Here is an 18,289-nt window from a genome sequence, read left to right as displayed (position 1 = left end):
GGCCTAGAGAAACACTTCAGTAATGTAAATCCTAAGGGATAAAGATGTATTGAGTTTAAATCTTTTGGGACTTTCATATTGTAGATAAGCACAAGTCTCAAACGTCGATGTAACTTAATCTGTACTATTAGTTTTGGGGGAGCTCAACTATAAATAAAGGCCTTCCCCCTTATTTGTATACACTTAGTTGTAAACCTTCAAAGTAATAAATTGCTTTTGAGAGTATAGAAAACCCAATTTGCCCAGGCCCAAACCAACACCAGAAAACAAATACAATAGAAACCCAAAATAATAAAATACAATAGAAACCAACACCAAAAATTACAACCCAAATTACTTGGCCCAATTTTACAAATACAATAGACCCAAAATAATAAAAAACCCTAGCAGCCCAATTGGCTCAATACCTAAAACATTTTCAGCCAAAAGAAACCCTAGGTCTGCCTGATGCTAGCCGCCGCCTCCACTTCCACGTCAACATGCCGGTACACGATCGCAGCTAGCCTCGCCTCCATACTTGCGAAGAAGAAAAAATAACATAGAAGAAGCGCAAAAAGAGAAAAAAACAAAAATATTGCATTTTGATTTGGATTTTTATTTTTTTTATTCGACTATAAAAAAAGCCACAAATAGTTTGTATTTGTTTACACATCATTGAATACGAGCACTAAAAAAATCAAAAAAGAGAACAAAAATTTTCTAAGGTGACTCTTTTACTGCTTTTAAACTTCTGTTTCATTTTTTAATATATATTTTTATTTTTTTCATTTTATTTTTACATGTGGAAATAATAAAAAGAGAAGAGGGGGAGGAGAAACTCACCTAGTGATTGGGATATTGACACCGTGAAAAGTAGAGGTAGTCACCTCCGAGGACAGGTGGCCGGAAACCGAAAGGTTTCTTGGGTTTGAGGGGTTTTTTAATTAATTTTTTGAGGGTTTTGGTGTTGGAAATGGGCTCAGGAAGTTGAAAATACTAAAAGGAGGTCTTTTGGTCCCTCCGGCCACCATGAACGGTGACGCCGTCACCGGCGACTGGTGGCCGCCATTATGGTTTGAAGCCGAAGCCCCAGCCGGACGTGGGGAGGCTTGAGAATTTTTGGAGAGGTTTTTCTGATTTTTTTGAAAAAAAAGGCTGAAAATGAAGTTAAAAAAATTTTTTGGGCTTAAATAACAATATCAAAACAGCGTCGTTTTGATCAGCCCCCCACACGCCCAAAATGGTGTCGTTTTGGGGGGCTCGACTCAAGACCCTTAACCCTAGGATCCGCGTGTTTTTGACGAAAGGGCTATTTGCGCATTTAGCCCTTCTGCTTTTTTTATAGTTTTGCAATTAAATTTTTCATTATTTATAATTTTTACCCCACGATTTATTTTCAATTGCATTTTGCTCCTCCTTAAAGTTGCGCATTTTGGAGGATGGGAATTATTTCCCCTTTGGTCCCTCCTTGTTATTCGCGCGTTCAAATTGGTCTATTTTTTTATTTATTTTTTATTTGCCCCAAAATTTTGCTTTAAGGTTTGATTTAGTTCTTTTTTGTTATTTTCGCTATTTTATTTAGGGGTGAGCAAAACTCGATTCGACTTGAAAAAAATGAAAAAATATTTGAATTTCGAGTTAAACGAATCGAGTTATTCGAGTCAACTCGAATTTTTTTCGAATTTCGAGTTCGAATCGAGTTGAGTTTTCGAATTCGAATAACTCGAATAATTCGAATATCAAACTATAATATTTTACATTTTTACCCCAAACTCTCAAACCTTTTTACTTTCCTTCAAAACTTTTACCCCTTCTCACTTTTCCCCCAAAACTTTTACTTCCCTTCCATCCCAACCCCCCAATCTACTTAAAATTCATTTCCCACCAAAATTTTACTCTCCGATTTACTTTTTCTCAAAATTTTACTCCTAAAAACCTTTAAAACTTTTTATTTTCTCCCAAAATTTTTACTCCCACCGACTTTCTCCCTAAAATTTTTACTTCCTTCACATCCCACCTCCCATCTACCCCAAACTAATCCCCCCTCAAATTTTTTTTTAATATTTTCCCTCCAAAATTTTACTCCCCCTATTTACTTTCCCTCAAACTTTTATTTCCCAAAACTTTTTATTTTTCTCCTAAACTTTTACTTCTCGCCCTTTACTCTCAAATAAAAATTCAAAACTATCCAAAAAAAAAATCACTAAACATAAATAGTAATAATTTTATTTATATCTATTATTTATATTATTAAATTAAATTTCACATTTTATATTATTTATATTATTAAATTGTTGAGTCATATTGAATATTTATATTAAAATTGAATTATTAATTATTTCATTAAATATTCATGTTAAAATTTTATATTGGTATCAATTTCACATTTTATCTTTGAAATAAATTTTATTAAAAAATTACATTTTTACATTTAATATATTTTTTAATTCCAAAATACATAGTGTATATAAAAAATTAATAAATAAATTATGAGGTGATGAAAGTTAATAAAAATTTTAGTTAAGGTGGACAAATTTTATTACGATGGGTGACAGTGGTTACAATGACCCAAAATTATTTTTTAAAATTTAACTTAAACAAATATATTCGATTCGATTCGAATTCCATTTCACTTGACTCTGTAACGTCTCATAACCCTATACCGTCGCCGGAACAGGGTTACGAGACATTACCAGTCAGTACAGTCCAATTCTGGTCATTAATTAAAATAAATATTCATACTCATCCTAGTTTTAAGATGTCGTCCCTTTAATGGGCCCTCGCGGTCCAATATGAACAGTAAATTCAATTCGGGACTACTTTAGAATCACTACAAATTTTTAGTAAATTTCAAAATTCATATTATATACCGTTGCCAACCATAATTTACTCATTTCATCAATACTTCTACAACCTAAATGACTCTCATAAAACATCCTAGGTACATGCCATTACCGATACTCAACATACTTTACCTCATTGAATTCAGGATCGGCCTGGGATACTGATTCAACGGTCTAGCCTTAATTTAACCTGCGCACGAAAACAAACCGTACGCTGAGTATACACTCAGTGGTATTTCTATAATCTGAACACTTAAACAATTATAAAACATATTAATTTATATATATTGAACTATTCAAACTCAATGAGAATTCAAACATTCACTTTCCAACCAATGTTTTGGTCTACTTTAAATTTCAAATCATTTATTATTTTTCAATAGCAATTAATCAATCAGTAATGTTCATTAACACTCAGAATAATTATTTATTCAGTAACAGTCAGTTGTTCGGTAACAATCAATTATTCAATAATAACCAGTTATTCAGTTTTAATCAATTGATCGGTTATCCAGTAACAGTCAATTATTCAGTAAAATCAAATATTCAGTAATTATTAAGTTATTCAGTAGCAGTCATTCATTCAGTGACAATCAGTTATTCAGTAATGATCAATTATTCAGTAATATTCAGTTATTCAGTAACAGTCAATTATCCAGTAACAGTCAATTATCCGGTAACAGTTAATTATTCAGTAATAATCAGTTATTTTATACCTTTATTTACCCCTATTAACATGACTCGGACTCAGACAGATATACGGATCCAACCAACACACCAGTACGGCACATAGTGCCTTATCGACCGAAGCCGGAACAGTAACAGTAACAGTATGGTACATAGAGTACCTCATCGGAACAAATCCGAAACAGTAACAGTAACAATATTCAACACACAAAGTGCTGAATCGGTAATGGTAACAGTAACAATATTTGACACACAAAGTGCCGAATCGGTAACGGTAACAGTAACAATATTCGACACACACAGTGCCGAATCGGTAACAGTAGCAGTAACAATATTCGACACACGAAGTGTCGAATCGGTAACAGTAGCAGTAGCGGTAACAGTAACTAGCACATAAGTGCCTAAAATACGGCACATAAAGTACCCGATCGGTAAAGTCGATAAATCCCGTACTCTTCCAATCCTATGGCATGCCAATTATATCCGACTAGCCCGACAAGTTAATAGGAAATTTAATTCTTATTCCAATTTTACTTAATATTCATATTTACCCCTATTAACAAGACTCGGACTTTGGCGGATATACAGATTCCAACCAAACACACCAGTATGGCACTCAGTGCCTGAACACTTCCAAATCCTAAGGCATGCCAACTATATCCGACTCAGTCCGACTAGTTAATAGGGTATTCAAATCATTTTTCTATTTCAAATTCGCTTTCAATTCAATCACAATTTCTCATATTTCAATATCCAACCAATACACATTTCAATAAATCATAATTCCATTCCATTCAATTCAATTCAATTCAAATTCACTTTTGCACTTTCTAATCAGTATACAATTCAATACCAATATATATTTCAGATATTCACATATAATCATACTTCGGTTCAATTCCAACCACTTTTCAATCAATACACAAATCACATATTTACACATATTCATAATTTATTTTATTTTTATTCAATTCATATTTTATTTATTTATTTATTGTCCAATCAAATTTAAAATCACTAATTTCTTTTCAATCAATATACATTTCAAATAATCACATTCAATTCAATTTGGTTCAATTCCATATCATCCAATCAAAGCCATTCCAATATTAACTTCTCATGTATTTTATTTGTTTCACTTTTCCAATCAATTTACATTTTAATTTCAATTTCAATTTCAATTCAATAACAATTAACATATATTCATAAATCAATTCAATATAATCAATATTCAATCCAATTCATATATTCATCTCAAAACACCTACTACATATATATACATTAAATAATAAATCCAACAATTTAAGTATTAAGTTCGGATTATAAAAATACAAACCGTAATTTTCGAGCTAACTCCCGTTGACTTTGTCTTGTCCTTTCTTAGTTGAGATTTCTGGTACCACATTGACTACGAAATTAATACAATTCATAATCATTAATATATTACTAATTTATATCTTGAGTTACAGAATTCTAAATTAAGATCCGCTAATTTCTCCTGAAACTAGACTCACAAATTTTCTTACCATAAAATTTTCAGAATTTTTCGTTTAGCCATTAAATACAGTTTATTCTTTAAATTCACCCCTATTCTGCTGTCTGACAGTTTCGACCCTTCTTCACTAAAAATTAATTATCTCACAGTACAGAACTCGGATAATATTCCTGTTGATTTCTCCTGAAAATAGACTCATTAGGGATTCTAACATATAACTTTAACCCTCTAATTATTTTTCTTCAATTTTTGGTGATTTTCCAAATCCAGGACAGGGGAACTCGAATTTATTCTGACCTTATCTAACAAAACTCATTATATCTCATAATTTACAATTCAATTGCTTACACGTTTCTTCTATAAGAAATTAAACTCTATAAGCTTTAATTCCATATTTTATTCATTCTCTAATTCAATTTATACAATTTTTGGTGATTTTTCAAACTTAAACTACTGCTGCTGTCCCAAACAGTCATAATACAAAATGTTGATTTTCTACTTTAATTTCAATCTAATCCTAACTAAATTCACTTACTTTTCTATCTTAATTCATACTTTATTTCTACTCAATTTTTAACCAAACTTAGACATAATTATCTATTTTTCATCATAAAACCATAATTTCGAAATTCTTTCAATTTAGTCCTTAAAGCATAAAACTTATGAATCACTTTACAATTCAATCCTTATTTCATTTCTAACTTGAATTTCTATCAATTTAGCCCTTAATTCATCTTTTTGTTCAACTTAATCGACACATAAAAATTCATTAACTTCCTAAATTTTGATATAATTCATGTAGTACTCTTCTCTAGAATTCCATAAACATCAAAATTACAAGAAAATGGATCAAATTGATTTACCTAGTAAAGCTTAAGGCTTCAAAAACCCTAATTTTCCTTTTATTTTTCTTTCCTTCCTTTCTTTCCCTTGTTTCGTCTCCTCCTCTGTTTCTTTTTCTTTCTCTCTTTTCTTTTGTTTTACTTTATATATATATATATATAATATAATAACAATAATAATGACTTTATTAAATATCTACTTAATATCAAATATTTATTTTACACTTGGGCACACATATATTATTACATTTGTATTTCATCATCACCATACACTTGCCATTTTACATTTATTTATCATATAAATATATTATAATATAATTATTTATTTAATAAATATCTTTCACTAAATAATAAATATCCATTTAATATCAAATACATATATTACAAATGTATGTATTTTTTGTATTAATACATTTGTACTAAATCATTACCATACACTTGTCTTTATTTAATCTATTCATCATATAATATCAATTTAATAATAATAAATACATTATTTATTTACTTAAATAATAAGTAAATACATACATGTATTACAAATGTATGTATAATACTTATTACACATTTATTTTATTTTTTCCATACACTTGACAATTCTTTGGCTTATTTACTTATTTAGTCCTTTCAATTTCTTTATCCTATAATTAAACTTTCACACTTCATTCAATTTAATCCTTTTATCTAATTATCTTTTATTTAAGCTAATTTGCTTCATTAAACTTTAATTAATCACTCTCTTAACTTCGTAAATAGTTTTAATAAATATTTACAAATCTATTTTTCAGAAACGGAGACCCGGAAATGCACTTTTTCGATAACTATAAAAATTCAGGTTATTACAGACTCGATTCGAGAAAATTTCAAATCAAATTAGGATGATAAAATATGATTCATCAACTCGATTAACTCGAAATTTTTTCATTCGATTCGATTCGGTTCGATTCGATCGAACGCTCACCCCTAATTTTATTATTAAATTAACTAATTTAATATATTATTGCTATTATTATTATGTTTCTATTTATATTTATTTTGTTATTCTAATACTATTATTTATCTAATTTTTATTTATCTATTTATATTTCTACTATTGCTATATTTCTATTTATTATATTTCTATTTCTATTTCTATATTAATATTATTTTCATTATTATTTTTATATACTTTTTTTTCTCTTGTTATTATCATTCTATTTATTTATTTATATCCTTTTATATAGTTTTTTTAATTTTAGATTTATTATTATTATTATTATTATTATTTTTATTTAATATCGCTTTATTTATGTGTTGGTATGCTTAATTTCAATTTTTAATTAAACTTTTATTTGTTTTTATTTGTTTTTTTACTTATTATTATTATTTATTTACAATTGGCTTGTTTTATTTTCTTTATTTTTGCCTATTATTGTTATTTCATTATTTTTTTATACTTTGAAAGATTTATATTATTCATTATTATTGTTGTTGTTATTATTACTATTATTATCGTTTTTTTACCGTTGTTGTTTATATTATTGTTTTCATTATTATTATTCTATTATGCATATTTGTACCGTGATTTATTTTTACATTTTTATTTGTGTTACATTAATCTTCACCAAGATTCAAGAAAGAAAAGAAAATTTTTAAAATTGGTAACATTTCGCATTTTGGAGATTCGAGAAATCGTACCTTAACTTATGGGGTTTTAATTTTCTCGTTAAACCTAAATAGCCGAATATCTTTTTAATTTTTAAAATACATGAGTTTTAAATAAACTAAATGCAATATTTTGTATTTAGAAACTCGAAAAAGTCGTGTCCTAACTTACAGGGTTTCGATTTTTTCTCTTTAGATCTAAATAATTGAATATCCTTCTAAATTAAACACGTAAGATTTCAAAAAATAAAAAAATAAAGACAAGCTTATTCTCAAAGGTTCAAGGTGTCGTATCCTAACTTAAGAGATATGACATTTTGCTACTTCGAGACGAGAGGGTCTTTAACATTCATTTCGATTTATTCAAGTAAATTTTTTGTAAAAAATTAGCATTAATACAAAGAGGGATCGTATTTTGAATTTTTCGGGTTTTCAACTCTCGACATTAAGACATTAATTAATCAATTAGATACCAATTTTGGGCATTACGAGTGTGCTAATCCTTCCTCGTACGTAACCGACTCCCGAACCTAGTTTCTCAAATTTCGTAGACCAAAATAGTTGTTTTAGTAAATCAAAGTGTTTTATTAAAACAATCAATCATAAGGTAACCCGATCACACCTCATAAAAAAGATTGGTGGCGACTCCTCCATTATTCGTTTTCTTAAAATAAAAGTTGACCGTTTTCAAACAAAAAAATAGTCTCGACATAGAGAATTTACTTAAACACTTAGTATGCGCTATTTTTCCGTAGTTTTTTTGTTTGTTCATAACTATTTTTTTCATTCAAGTTTGCTTCCGCTTTTCTTTGGTGCCTTGAATAATTTTTATAGGAATTCTCATTTTTCAAGATTAGGCTAACTTAGATAAGATTTGAATCTAAGAAATCGTCTAAGGCTGCACGATTTGCCAAACTAAAATTTTAGACTCATGAGAATAGTTGTTGCTCAACCTTATTCTCTCAACTTTCCTCCACTTTTCCTTGATCTTCTTGTTAACTTAAATACAAGAATGCGTCTTGCAGTACCAAGTCTAATGTCTTTATAATTCACCATCTTCTTATAGGTTCATTGAAAGTTCAACCCAAAACTTAGAATCCCATCCACCCCCCCCCCCAAAAAAAAGAAAATAACAATATTAAATAATTAATTTTTAATTTTTGTGTAATAAGGGTGATATCAGTTCAATTGAGATTTTTGTATTTTTTGAATAATATCATCGTTTAATTTGGTTCTCGATTCTTTTATATTAATTTTTTTAGTTTGTTTAAAGTATTTTTTTTAAATATTTCTAAAAAATAAATAAAAATAATCAATAACTTTTTTATGATATTTTTTTAAAAATTATTATTATTTATATAAATTCAATAAAAAATAGAATTCAGTTTAATTTTAACTTTTATAAATTGTTTAAACATTTAGATTCAAATCATTTTGGATTTTTTTTTGTTAATAGTAATTTGTTATATCTTAAATAAAGAGACTAATTTGTCGTTATTATTTTATCTATTGATTAATGTTTGTTTTGGGGTTCAATATTAGTGTTCTGTTTTGACTAATGTTGTGTTTCACATGGTATTATTTTTGTGGTCCGGGATTGGGGCGAAAAACGCAGCGTTTGAGGGAATAAAAAAATATCCATAGCAGAGGCGGTACTGCAGAAAAGTGTTTCATAAAATAAAATAAAACCCTAGCAAAAGCTTCGATGCAGGCGTAAAACCCTTGTTCCCACCCCCTGTTTTCATTCGTAAAGAAAATGGAGGAACCAAAGATTGGGGATTGCGAAGAGTGCAAAAAGAAGGCGTCAAAATACAAGTGCCCAGGTTGCTGCCTCCGCACCTGCAGCCTCCCTTGCGTTAATGCTCACAAGCAACGCACTGGCTGCACTGGCAAACGCAACATCACTTCCTTTGTTCCCCTCTCTCGCTTCGACGATAATCTTCTCCTCTCCGGTTTCACTTCCACTTCCTTTTCCTACTTATTTATTTATTGTTTTTGTAGGATCCCATTCATCTTTACTGAACCTAAATTGCTTGTAGATTATAATCTGCTGGAGGAAACGAAGAGGGTCGCTGAATCTGCTACAAGAATAAGGTCCAAACTATGTAACACTATTAATGGTGGACATCATCCTCATTTTAAGCTACCACATCATCTTCGAAACCTCCGCACTGCTGCTGCCTCTCGCAGAACTAAGCTCTTGTTTCTGCCATCTGGAATGTCTAAGAGGGAAACTAATCAAACTCGATTTAACCACAGGTTGTTCCCTGTATGATACCTTTGTTAAGGTTAATTCCCTAGCAAACGCTTAATTACAAGTTTTGCTCTGTCTATAGGAAGAAGTATATTTCATGGACCATTGAATGGCGGTTTCACTCTACAGATGTTGTTTTACTTGACCATGGGTGAGCTTTCCCCATTTTCTCTATATATTGTCTTTTATTAGATGATTGTTTAATAGATAACTGATGCTTTATTTTTTGCCAGTATTCATGAAGATGCAAGCCTCTGTTCATTAATTGAAAACCATCTCCAACCTAGTCCCTGGAATCATCCTCTTAGGAAGTTCTGCGAGGAGCAGCTCGACTCCCTCAAGTTTTTTATCCGAAAATACCCTAAGGTGATTTAGGCCTCTGGGTTTCATTCTTTTTTATTCTTTTGAGTTATACACTCGCCAAATATTTCTGCAGTTTAGCATTTGGGGCATTTCCAAGTTTAAATTGGAGTTAAGCTCTGTGATCCTATAGATATGCGCAATTTACTGAAGTTTCTACCTCAGATTCTTGAAATCATGATATTTAGATCATGTTTAATGCAGACATCCTGGATTGAAGACAATTGGCTTGTCTATTTTGACCTTGGATTATAGATTATATGTATTGATGCTTGCCTTTTTACGTTATTGTCTGCTGAAAATGTTCTGTCCATCCTATAGATGATTTTCTTGTGTTATTGTAGGGATCCAAATCGCCTTTCCGGGAGTTAGACATAAAGGCCCCATTACGGAAACTATTAGCTGATATGGTTGTTCTAGAGTATCCTGTGATTCATGTGTTTCTTTCTTCAGAACACTGTGATTTTGAAGTTATCAGGAAGAATCATCTTGTCACTCATGGGCCAGAGGGAAAAGATTCTAGCGGTGCTGATAATGAAATACCAAAAGGTGTTACCTTCAAGGAGGAGGAAATAGAAGACAATGGTAGCTCTTTAGAACCTCAGGTCTTTGATCTTATGAAGCATGTGCTGTCAAGTCCAATGCATCAAATCCCTTCTCAAAACAAGTCTGAGAAAGCATTCGGTGGTAACTCAGTTTTGTCTTTGTCGGCGAGAGCCGGGGCAGGAAACAGGGTACATTCCAGCCCCCAGGCTAAGGACTCTGGATTATTTGATGACATGGAATTTGATTTTGATCAAGGCTTAATAGATGCGTATTCAGACCTGATTGCCGAAATTAATCCAGATGACTTTCTTGATTTAGAAGGTGAATTTGCTAAGCAACCAGAAACAGAAGATAGAACAGACCTTTCAAATTTGAGGGGAGTTTTCTTTGCTGAGGAATTGGAGGAGGGGGAGATCCTAGATTAATTTATTTTGGTCAATCTTTCTGGGGAAGCAACGAAACAATGGTTAGAAGAAGAATTTTCTAAGAGTTGTTGCTCACTACTGATCATAATCTCCACGGACAATCTGCCCCAGCTTGTCATATCTATAGAGCAAACCCTGCAACTCTGTGTCATACTGAAGTTGCTCAATTACCTGGTAATGCACAAGATCAGGACAAATACATGGATATCTTGTAAATGCAGTAGCTTATATATAATTTCATTCCTGCTGAAAGGTATCTGGTTGAGAGGGGGAGGTGAATGTGTTTTTTTTTTTTTTTGCTTGATATTAAAGAGTCCTTGGATTCATGTTATTCTTTTCGGTTAGTTGGGTGTACTCGCGATTGTTGAGGAAGTTAAATTGTATCACATGCTGGTTTTTGTCTACAAATTTGGCTGAATGACCAAATTGTTAGAAGTACAGCTGAATTCCCCTTCCAACTGCAAGTCCTAAATGAAAAATGGGCTAATTACGGTTTGCAGCATATTTGATTCACGGTTGGACTCAAATCACTCAGTTTCCCCCCATCTTTTAACTTAAATGCTAAGTGTAGAAATTTGGGAAGTTGCTAATAAACTTTTGTTATGAGAAGCAAAATGAAAGTCCCCCTTTTTCATATTTCCTATTGGGTGTAGTACTGTGCTGTTAAGTGCCTCTAAAAATTGCCACAAGGCACGAGCAAAGCATCTCATAATTTCAAGTCCTGTGTTTAAAAGTTTATAGAGTTGGCCGTCTGCACTACTGTGGTCTTCTGATCTGAGGCCTTCTACGCAAGTAAATCACCTCATCTAATGAATCATGATTCGTGTCTACTCGGCCCTTGCCAAGTCATGGCATTAGATGAAAATGTGATGTAGCTTGATTATAACACACAATAATTTGCTTCAACAAAATCCTCAGCAGGAGTTTAGAGATACAATTTTGAGAATTATAACAAAATGCCGGTTCAGTTGATCGAGTACTTATTAATACACTTGTAAGCATTGGGTTCAAGTCTCAGGAGTATAGTTCCATTTAATGGGTGAGTGATTTGTTAGTACTACTTTTGATGCTCTATGAGGCTGATGATATGCACGGACTTTAGGCAAAGGTAGCTTTCCCTCACTTAATACTTTTCCTAATTGAAAACAAATATATAAAATCAATCCTTAAGAGGTTAAGAAAAGATGTCTGCGTTATTTTTAGCTCTCAATATCACTTTGCTTGATGTGAAAAAAGAAAAAAGGATGAATAGCCTTGGAAGGTAATTATCACTGCATTATCAACATAATAAATCTTGAAAAGATGACATTGTTATTCATTAGTTAAACATTAAAATTGCAAAGTGCAGCTTTAGTATTAGCTTTAAGATACAAAACACCAGAACAAGAACAACAACAAATAGGCATTGATCTAATTTTGGCCATTAATGATCAAGGCTCACTTAACATCCCCAAACACTCAAATGACTCTTTGGACGGGCAACAATAGATGGGTTGATTTCAAGACAACCGAGTATTGATTGCACTTGTATTCCCCGTCAGGGTGGGCAAGCACGAAGGATTACCTATTTTGTTTTGTTTTTTAATTGTGCAAATCTTATAATTGGTGGTGATGAATGATGAGAACATAGTGTTGAGGTTAATATCTGGTACATTGGTCAGCTTTTTTTTTTTTTTTAATATTTTATTATACCTTTATAAAATATTTATTGATTTTTTAATTTTATTTGTAAAATCTAAAAATTTCATTGATAATATACTAAATATTCCAAAATGATTTCATGGAGTGTGACAGAAAGTAATTAAATGAATGAAGTGGGGTGGGTTTGTGAGTGAAGAAGATGTAATTACTGAGGGTGGGGGTAGGGTAGCATTAACTTAGATGATCCAAAAACCCAATAGATAGACCCTACTACCTGACTCGGCTGAACATGTAATGTTACAGGCCGGACGTATAAATGTTTCCATTCCTCTGGTGTGTCATTCATTCAAAATTGGAAAATATTTTAACTACAACATTAAGCTTGAAAGTTAGTTTGGACAATTTAAAATATTAGTCAAACTTACATTTCAATATTTAAAATTTAAGTATATTCCAAGTTTATAACATATTATTTTTTATTTTATATAAATTTTAATTTTGGACTCCAGCGATACACAAATTAATTTTGTATATTAATATAGCACATGAAATTATCTCATTTAAATATTTATGTATTTTTCATAAGATATCGAATCTTATTATTTGAAAAAAGATACAAAACGCAACTTAATCAAATTATTTCTTGGATTTTTTTTTATTTACAATAATGATGTGTTTGATAATGTCGAATCTATTCCATAGCTTATCAGTTCCTATAGTAACATGTTAACTGCGATGAAATTGGGTCAAAGTTTTAATTGCCTTAAACCACCAACGATTATTCACATTTGATTAAATATATGAATTAATCTGATATTAATGTGTTTTAATATTGTATATATTTCAATTGTTGTTATTAATTAGTTTCAAATAGTACATTTCATTATATATTTATGTTTTAAAATACGGACCAAACTTCTTTATATATAATATGTCAATACTAACCATGTTAAAACTCAATTAGTAAATATGAGTTAAATTTAAACTCTAATAAATTTTTTTTTAAAAAAGTATCAGACGGCTCATTTTTCAAGTTTATAATATATTATTATATTTTATGTATTTCACATTATATAAGAATTAATATAATGTAAACATTTTATGATTAGAATTTGTAATATATTAAATATTAAATAAAAAGAATATGTTGGGTCTTAGGTGGAGTGATAAGAGAACCTAATGGAGGTTGACTTGTGGGATTTGAAATGGTGACGGGATTGATTGATATATTTCAAGTTGAAGTTAGAGCAATGCTTGAATGTCTGAAGATAGCTTGGGCATGTGGTTTCCATCAGGTGGAAGTGGAGAGTGATAGTGCTCTTTTACTTGATATCCTGTGAAATGAATTAGCTGAAACCAACAGTGTTGCTGAAGTTAGGATAATTTATACAAGAGTTTCAAAAAATTAGTAAGTGAGATTCAAACTCGAGAGATAGTAATAGAGTTGCTAACTGCATGGCAAAAGAGGCTAGAAGTAGTTTGGATCAATTGATTATTTTTTATGATCCACCTTTCTATGTGCGACGGATTTTGGAAGCAAATATGCATAATGCGTTATTTGTTGTAGCTGTTATGATTTGGCTAGATAGTCCTTTAGCCTAAATTACTCTTTCTTATTAAAAAACATAAAAAAAGAATATGATTTTTAAATAATTAAAAATAATACAAAATAATTTAAATAAATTTAGATTAATTATTTACAAATATGAACAATTCGTTATAAAACACAAAATCCCAATTTCAAATAGAATTTCATTTAAACAAATTATGTATAAATTATTATGGCTGACACATGAACACCATTTTGAACAAAGAGGAATGGAATGGAATATGGATGACAGATGATTATGGAATCTGATTTTAGTGAAGTGGGTTTGCTTTGAGTGAACCAAACATCCAAATAAGGAGCACATAACATAAATGCACACATGTTTTGAACCCAAAAACATAAATGCACATGGGTTGAGAGACAAGGCTCACATGAAAGAAACATGCCCTTTTCTTTATGTTTGTTTCTTCCTTTTATGTATATAGTCAAAACCCAACCTCATCTCTTCTTAATTTTGCACTCTTCTTTCCCATTTTATCTTATCCTTTTACACAATACAGTCATATCCCCATATACAATCATGCCCATGTCATGTGCGCCATTAATTTCAGGACCCCTTCTGTCTGAACAATTTACCCAATAACTTCCCCACCCATTTGCCCTATACTCGAAGACAAAGACCAATGCTATAGTAACTTGTTGCTCAATCACTCAATTGCCGTATACACTCCAAAAACTCACGTCATGGATTCAAATTATGATCACATGTGTGAGTTGACAATAATTTACTTCCATTAAGAGTTTAATAATTAATTGTAAATGTACTAAAATATAAATCTCATTCAACTGATTTCAAGAGTTTATATTTTGTGAACAATTATTGATCTTTCAACAAATGTCGAAGAAATTCCGACTCTCATCTATGTGGACTATCCTTAAGAACAGAAAAACAATATAGTTTGTATTAGTTACATATTAACCAAGGTTAGTTGGTTTGTCAGTAATTTATGAGCTAAATTTCTGTAATCATTCCATAATATACAAGATCTCACTGATTATTACAATACTAAACTTATTACGAGAAAAGCAAACCAAATTTTGGTCCTCAGCTTTAACTAGTTTTGTCACAGAATTTGTATCATTGCTTTTCAGTTGTCACATGGGGATTGGTCCCCAGACAGCATTTTCATACAACTTTTGTTGGAGAAATATTGCATAAAAATTTATCATTAAAAGGAAATAAAATTGTAGATAAATAATTAGAGAGTACATGAATGATTGATATATATGTTAAATATATATACTGTTGGAAACGGACAGCTAAAACTCTATGCATGCACTCTTCTTCTAATGATAGCAACATCACAACAACTATAACAAACCACTACGTTGGAACTTGTTACATACACAAAGGTAAACTATTATTTCACTTGATTTTCAAGCCAATATAATTATTATGACAATTTAGAATAGAAACTAAGACTACCATTTGTTGCAATTCCATGACAAGCATTAATTATATATCAAAAGCTTATTAATGAGATTAATTTCACTATACTCAAACTCTCATAACCAGTCAAGTTCAATGAACACAATAACTCTTCGGAGTATATGATTTTGAAGCTCATAATTATGATGGTTGTACCCCGCCCTTCATTCAATTAATTAGTAGTCAATGATTATATGCCATACTATCAACAATGAGAAGAACAAAAAACAAAAAAAGCTTTATATGATTGGATTAAGTAGTAGGTTTTGCGTTGTCAACAACAAATAATTTTCCCTTATCGAATGCAATTTGCTTTAGGTCACTAACCAAAAAAGAAATTGGTTGGAGCAATGGTCGATAAAAGAAAAGTTGGTAAAATGAACTTAGAAGGAATGCATGTCTCAATTACTGTAGCTCTGATCATTGATGATGGATGTAGAGGCTGAAGACCCAAAGATAATGATAAAAATGAAAATAATTGTAGGATACATACGTAGGTACAGCTGACGAGGGGAATGGCCTTTTTTGCAAGGAACAGTTGCTTTTTTGTACCAAAAAGTGTAGAACATGGTGACCCCATTGCCACTACTCTATCTCCATATGTTTTACTGTTGATGATTGATCATTATTTGGACCCAAAAAAAATACGTTTGTGGTTTTGGGTGGTTTGCTGCCTCTTTCTTAATCTCTGCAGAATTTAACCTGTGCCTTGTTCTCCAACCAGGTCATGGCGTTGTCATTGGCAGTAGAGTATAAGTGGGGGATGGTAACAGGGTGGGGTAGTGTTTTTTTTTTTAATACTCAGTTTGAGGTTAATTTTAGATCGAGAGCGGTATTTATATAAATTCCTTCTTAATAATAATGACTTTAAGATTAAAATTTGATTCAAATATTTGACAAAAAAAATCACTTTTAATTTAAACCTCACATAATTCCAAAATGATTTCTTCTATTTTGTCTTGAAATTCTAAATAATATTTTATTTTTAAAAATTAAAATTAAATAGTAATTATAAAATAATTATAATAAAATCTGTTTATAAAAGGTTATAAATTCTTATAAAATTATGAAATCACAATTAAAAAAAAAGAAAAAAAAGTTATAAAAATAAAAAGGGGGGCGTTTTAGTAAATATATTGAGGAAGTAGGAGGGGGGGGGTTGGCAAGCCCCGACCAAAATGATAAAATTTATAAATTAATGATAAAATTTTAAATCACCCCTATAAAATGAAAACATATTGAATGAGGAATTTGTTGCCACCTCTACATGCAAGTGGTACACCAAAGAAAGAATAAAAAACTACATAAGCAAGAGGGTATTAGTTGAACTCAAGTAATGAATATATATATTAATTGTACCTACCCTAAATATTATTTTACTTCACTTAGCAGCTTGTATTACAATTATATACATTAAGAAACAAGAGTTAGTAATGAAAAGAATAAAATTTCAAGAGTTGTTAGTCGCTAACCAAATTACAAGCGAAAATGATAAGACAACAACCACCACCCTAATAATCATTCCATCATAATTGCAATTGACTTGTGCTACCCATTTCAGGAGCAGCTCAAGGGTTCCACAAATTTTCTTTTGTAGCCAACTAAAACTAATGGTTTTAGACCCCATAATCTGCAATTATTGTTCTCCTAACCCAATTATCTTGTTTAAATCTTCTGGGTTTGAATTCTCTCTATATGTTTGTCTTAATTAGAGACAAAGAAGATGGTGGTAGGGATTGAGCTTATTTGAAAGAATATAAATCTACATAACTTTTTCCCAATCCCAAATTGACATACTTAAGTTTATTCACCAAATTATAATATTTTTTTCTTTCATAATATATCGTGAATTTAACATGTTTGCACGTCTACCCCTACATTTATATATTACCAAAACCATCCATTCATATATCTTTTCTCAATAATTGAAAAAAAAGATCAAATTTTATGATTATGAGTATAAATTAGTTTTATATTTTTATAACATCAACATTATTTTTTCATATATAAACTGATTCTCCCATAAATATAAATGTTTTGACAATTAACAATATCTTTTTCTCAATATATATTTAACAACCATTAATTTAATATTCATTTTACAACCAACTACTCAAATATATGTAAAAAACTAAATTAATTTTAGGAATTCTCCTTAATAATGCCATGATGCATACCTTCAATGTCCTACACTCACATTCTCTTGTTGAAAAAAATTTCTCTTTACTGCCTGTCATTTTAATTAAATTTATATACCTTTATTTCATTTCATTTATACTATTAATTAGATTTATTTAAGGATTAGGTTATGTGTATAATTTTGAAGCTTTGTATGACATTTGATAAGGATTAAATAAAAATATTTGACCTTAAAAAACAGTTGAACAAAAACCTTAAACTTATCTAAAATATGAATCAACCACGGACTTCAATGTTCAAAGTTTAAGTTTAACTTTCTAATTTTATAATATATTATTTTATTTAATGAATTCATAATTTTTTAACATGTTGTCTAAAACAAAATTGGATTAACTATTT

At 30.3% G+C, this 18,289-nt stretch overlaps 1 protein-coding gene across 1 annotated transcript; it reads left to right on the top strand.

Annotated features, from left to right (window-relative positions):
* Positions 1-9,103: 9,103 nt before the first annotated feature.
* Positions 9,104-11,480, top strand: LOC107930108 (putative box C/D snoRNA protein SPCC613.07). Its single transcript, XM_041074376.1, has 5 exons — positions 9,104-9,439; positions 9,527-9,746; positions 9,824-9,892; positions 9,975-10,107; positions 10,446-11,480. Exons 1-5 carry the CDS (start codon positions 9,244-9,246, stop codon positions 11,070-11,072), a joined length of 1,245 nt encoding a protein of 414 aa, XP_040930310.1. The 5' UTR covers positions 9,104-9,243; the 3' UTR covers positions 11,073-11,480.
* The last annotated feature ends 6,809 nt before the right edge of the window (positions 11,481-18,289 follow it).

Source organism: Gossypium hirsutum, chromosome A08 (genome assembly GCF_007990345.1).
Source record: "Gossypium hirsutum isolate 1008001.06 chromosome A08, Gossypium_hirsutum_v2.1, whole genome shotgun sequence".
Lineage (NCBI taxonomy): Eukaryota > Viridiplantae > Streptophyta > Magnoliopsida > Malvales > Malvaceae > Gossypium > Gossypium hirsutum.
The sequence above is the reverse complement of the archived record's forward strand: the minus strand, read 5'-3'. Positions and strand labels throughout refer to the sequence as shown.

Excerpts from the sequence above, each read along its gene's own strand:
- LOC107930108 (XM_041074376.1), top strand. The coding sequence starts at position 9,244 with ATGGAGGAACCAAAGATTGGGGATTGCGAAGAGTGCAAAAAGAAGGCG. Across the intron at positions 9,747-9,823 it reads CAAACTCGATTTAACCACAG|GAAGAAGTATATTTCATGGA; the intron begins GTTGTTCCCTGT and ends CTCTGTCTATAG. Across the intron at positions 10,108-10,445 it reads TTATCCGAAAATACCCTAAG|GGATCCAAATCGCCTTTCCG; the intron begins GTGATTTAGGCC and ends GTGTTATTGTAG.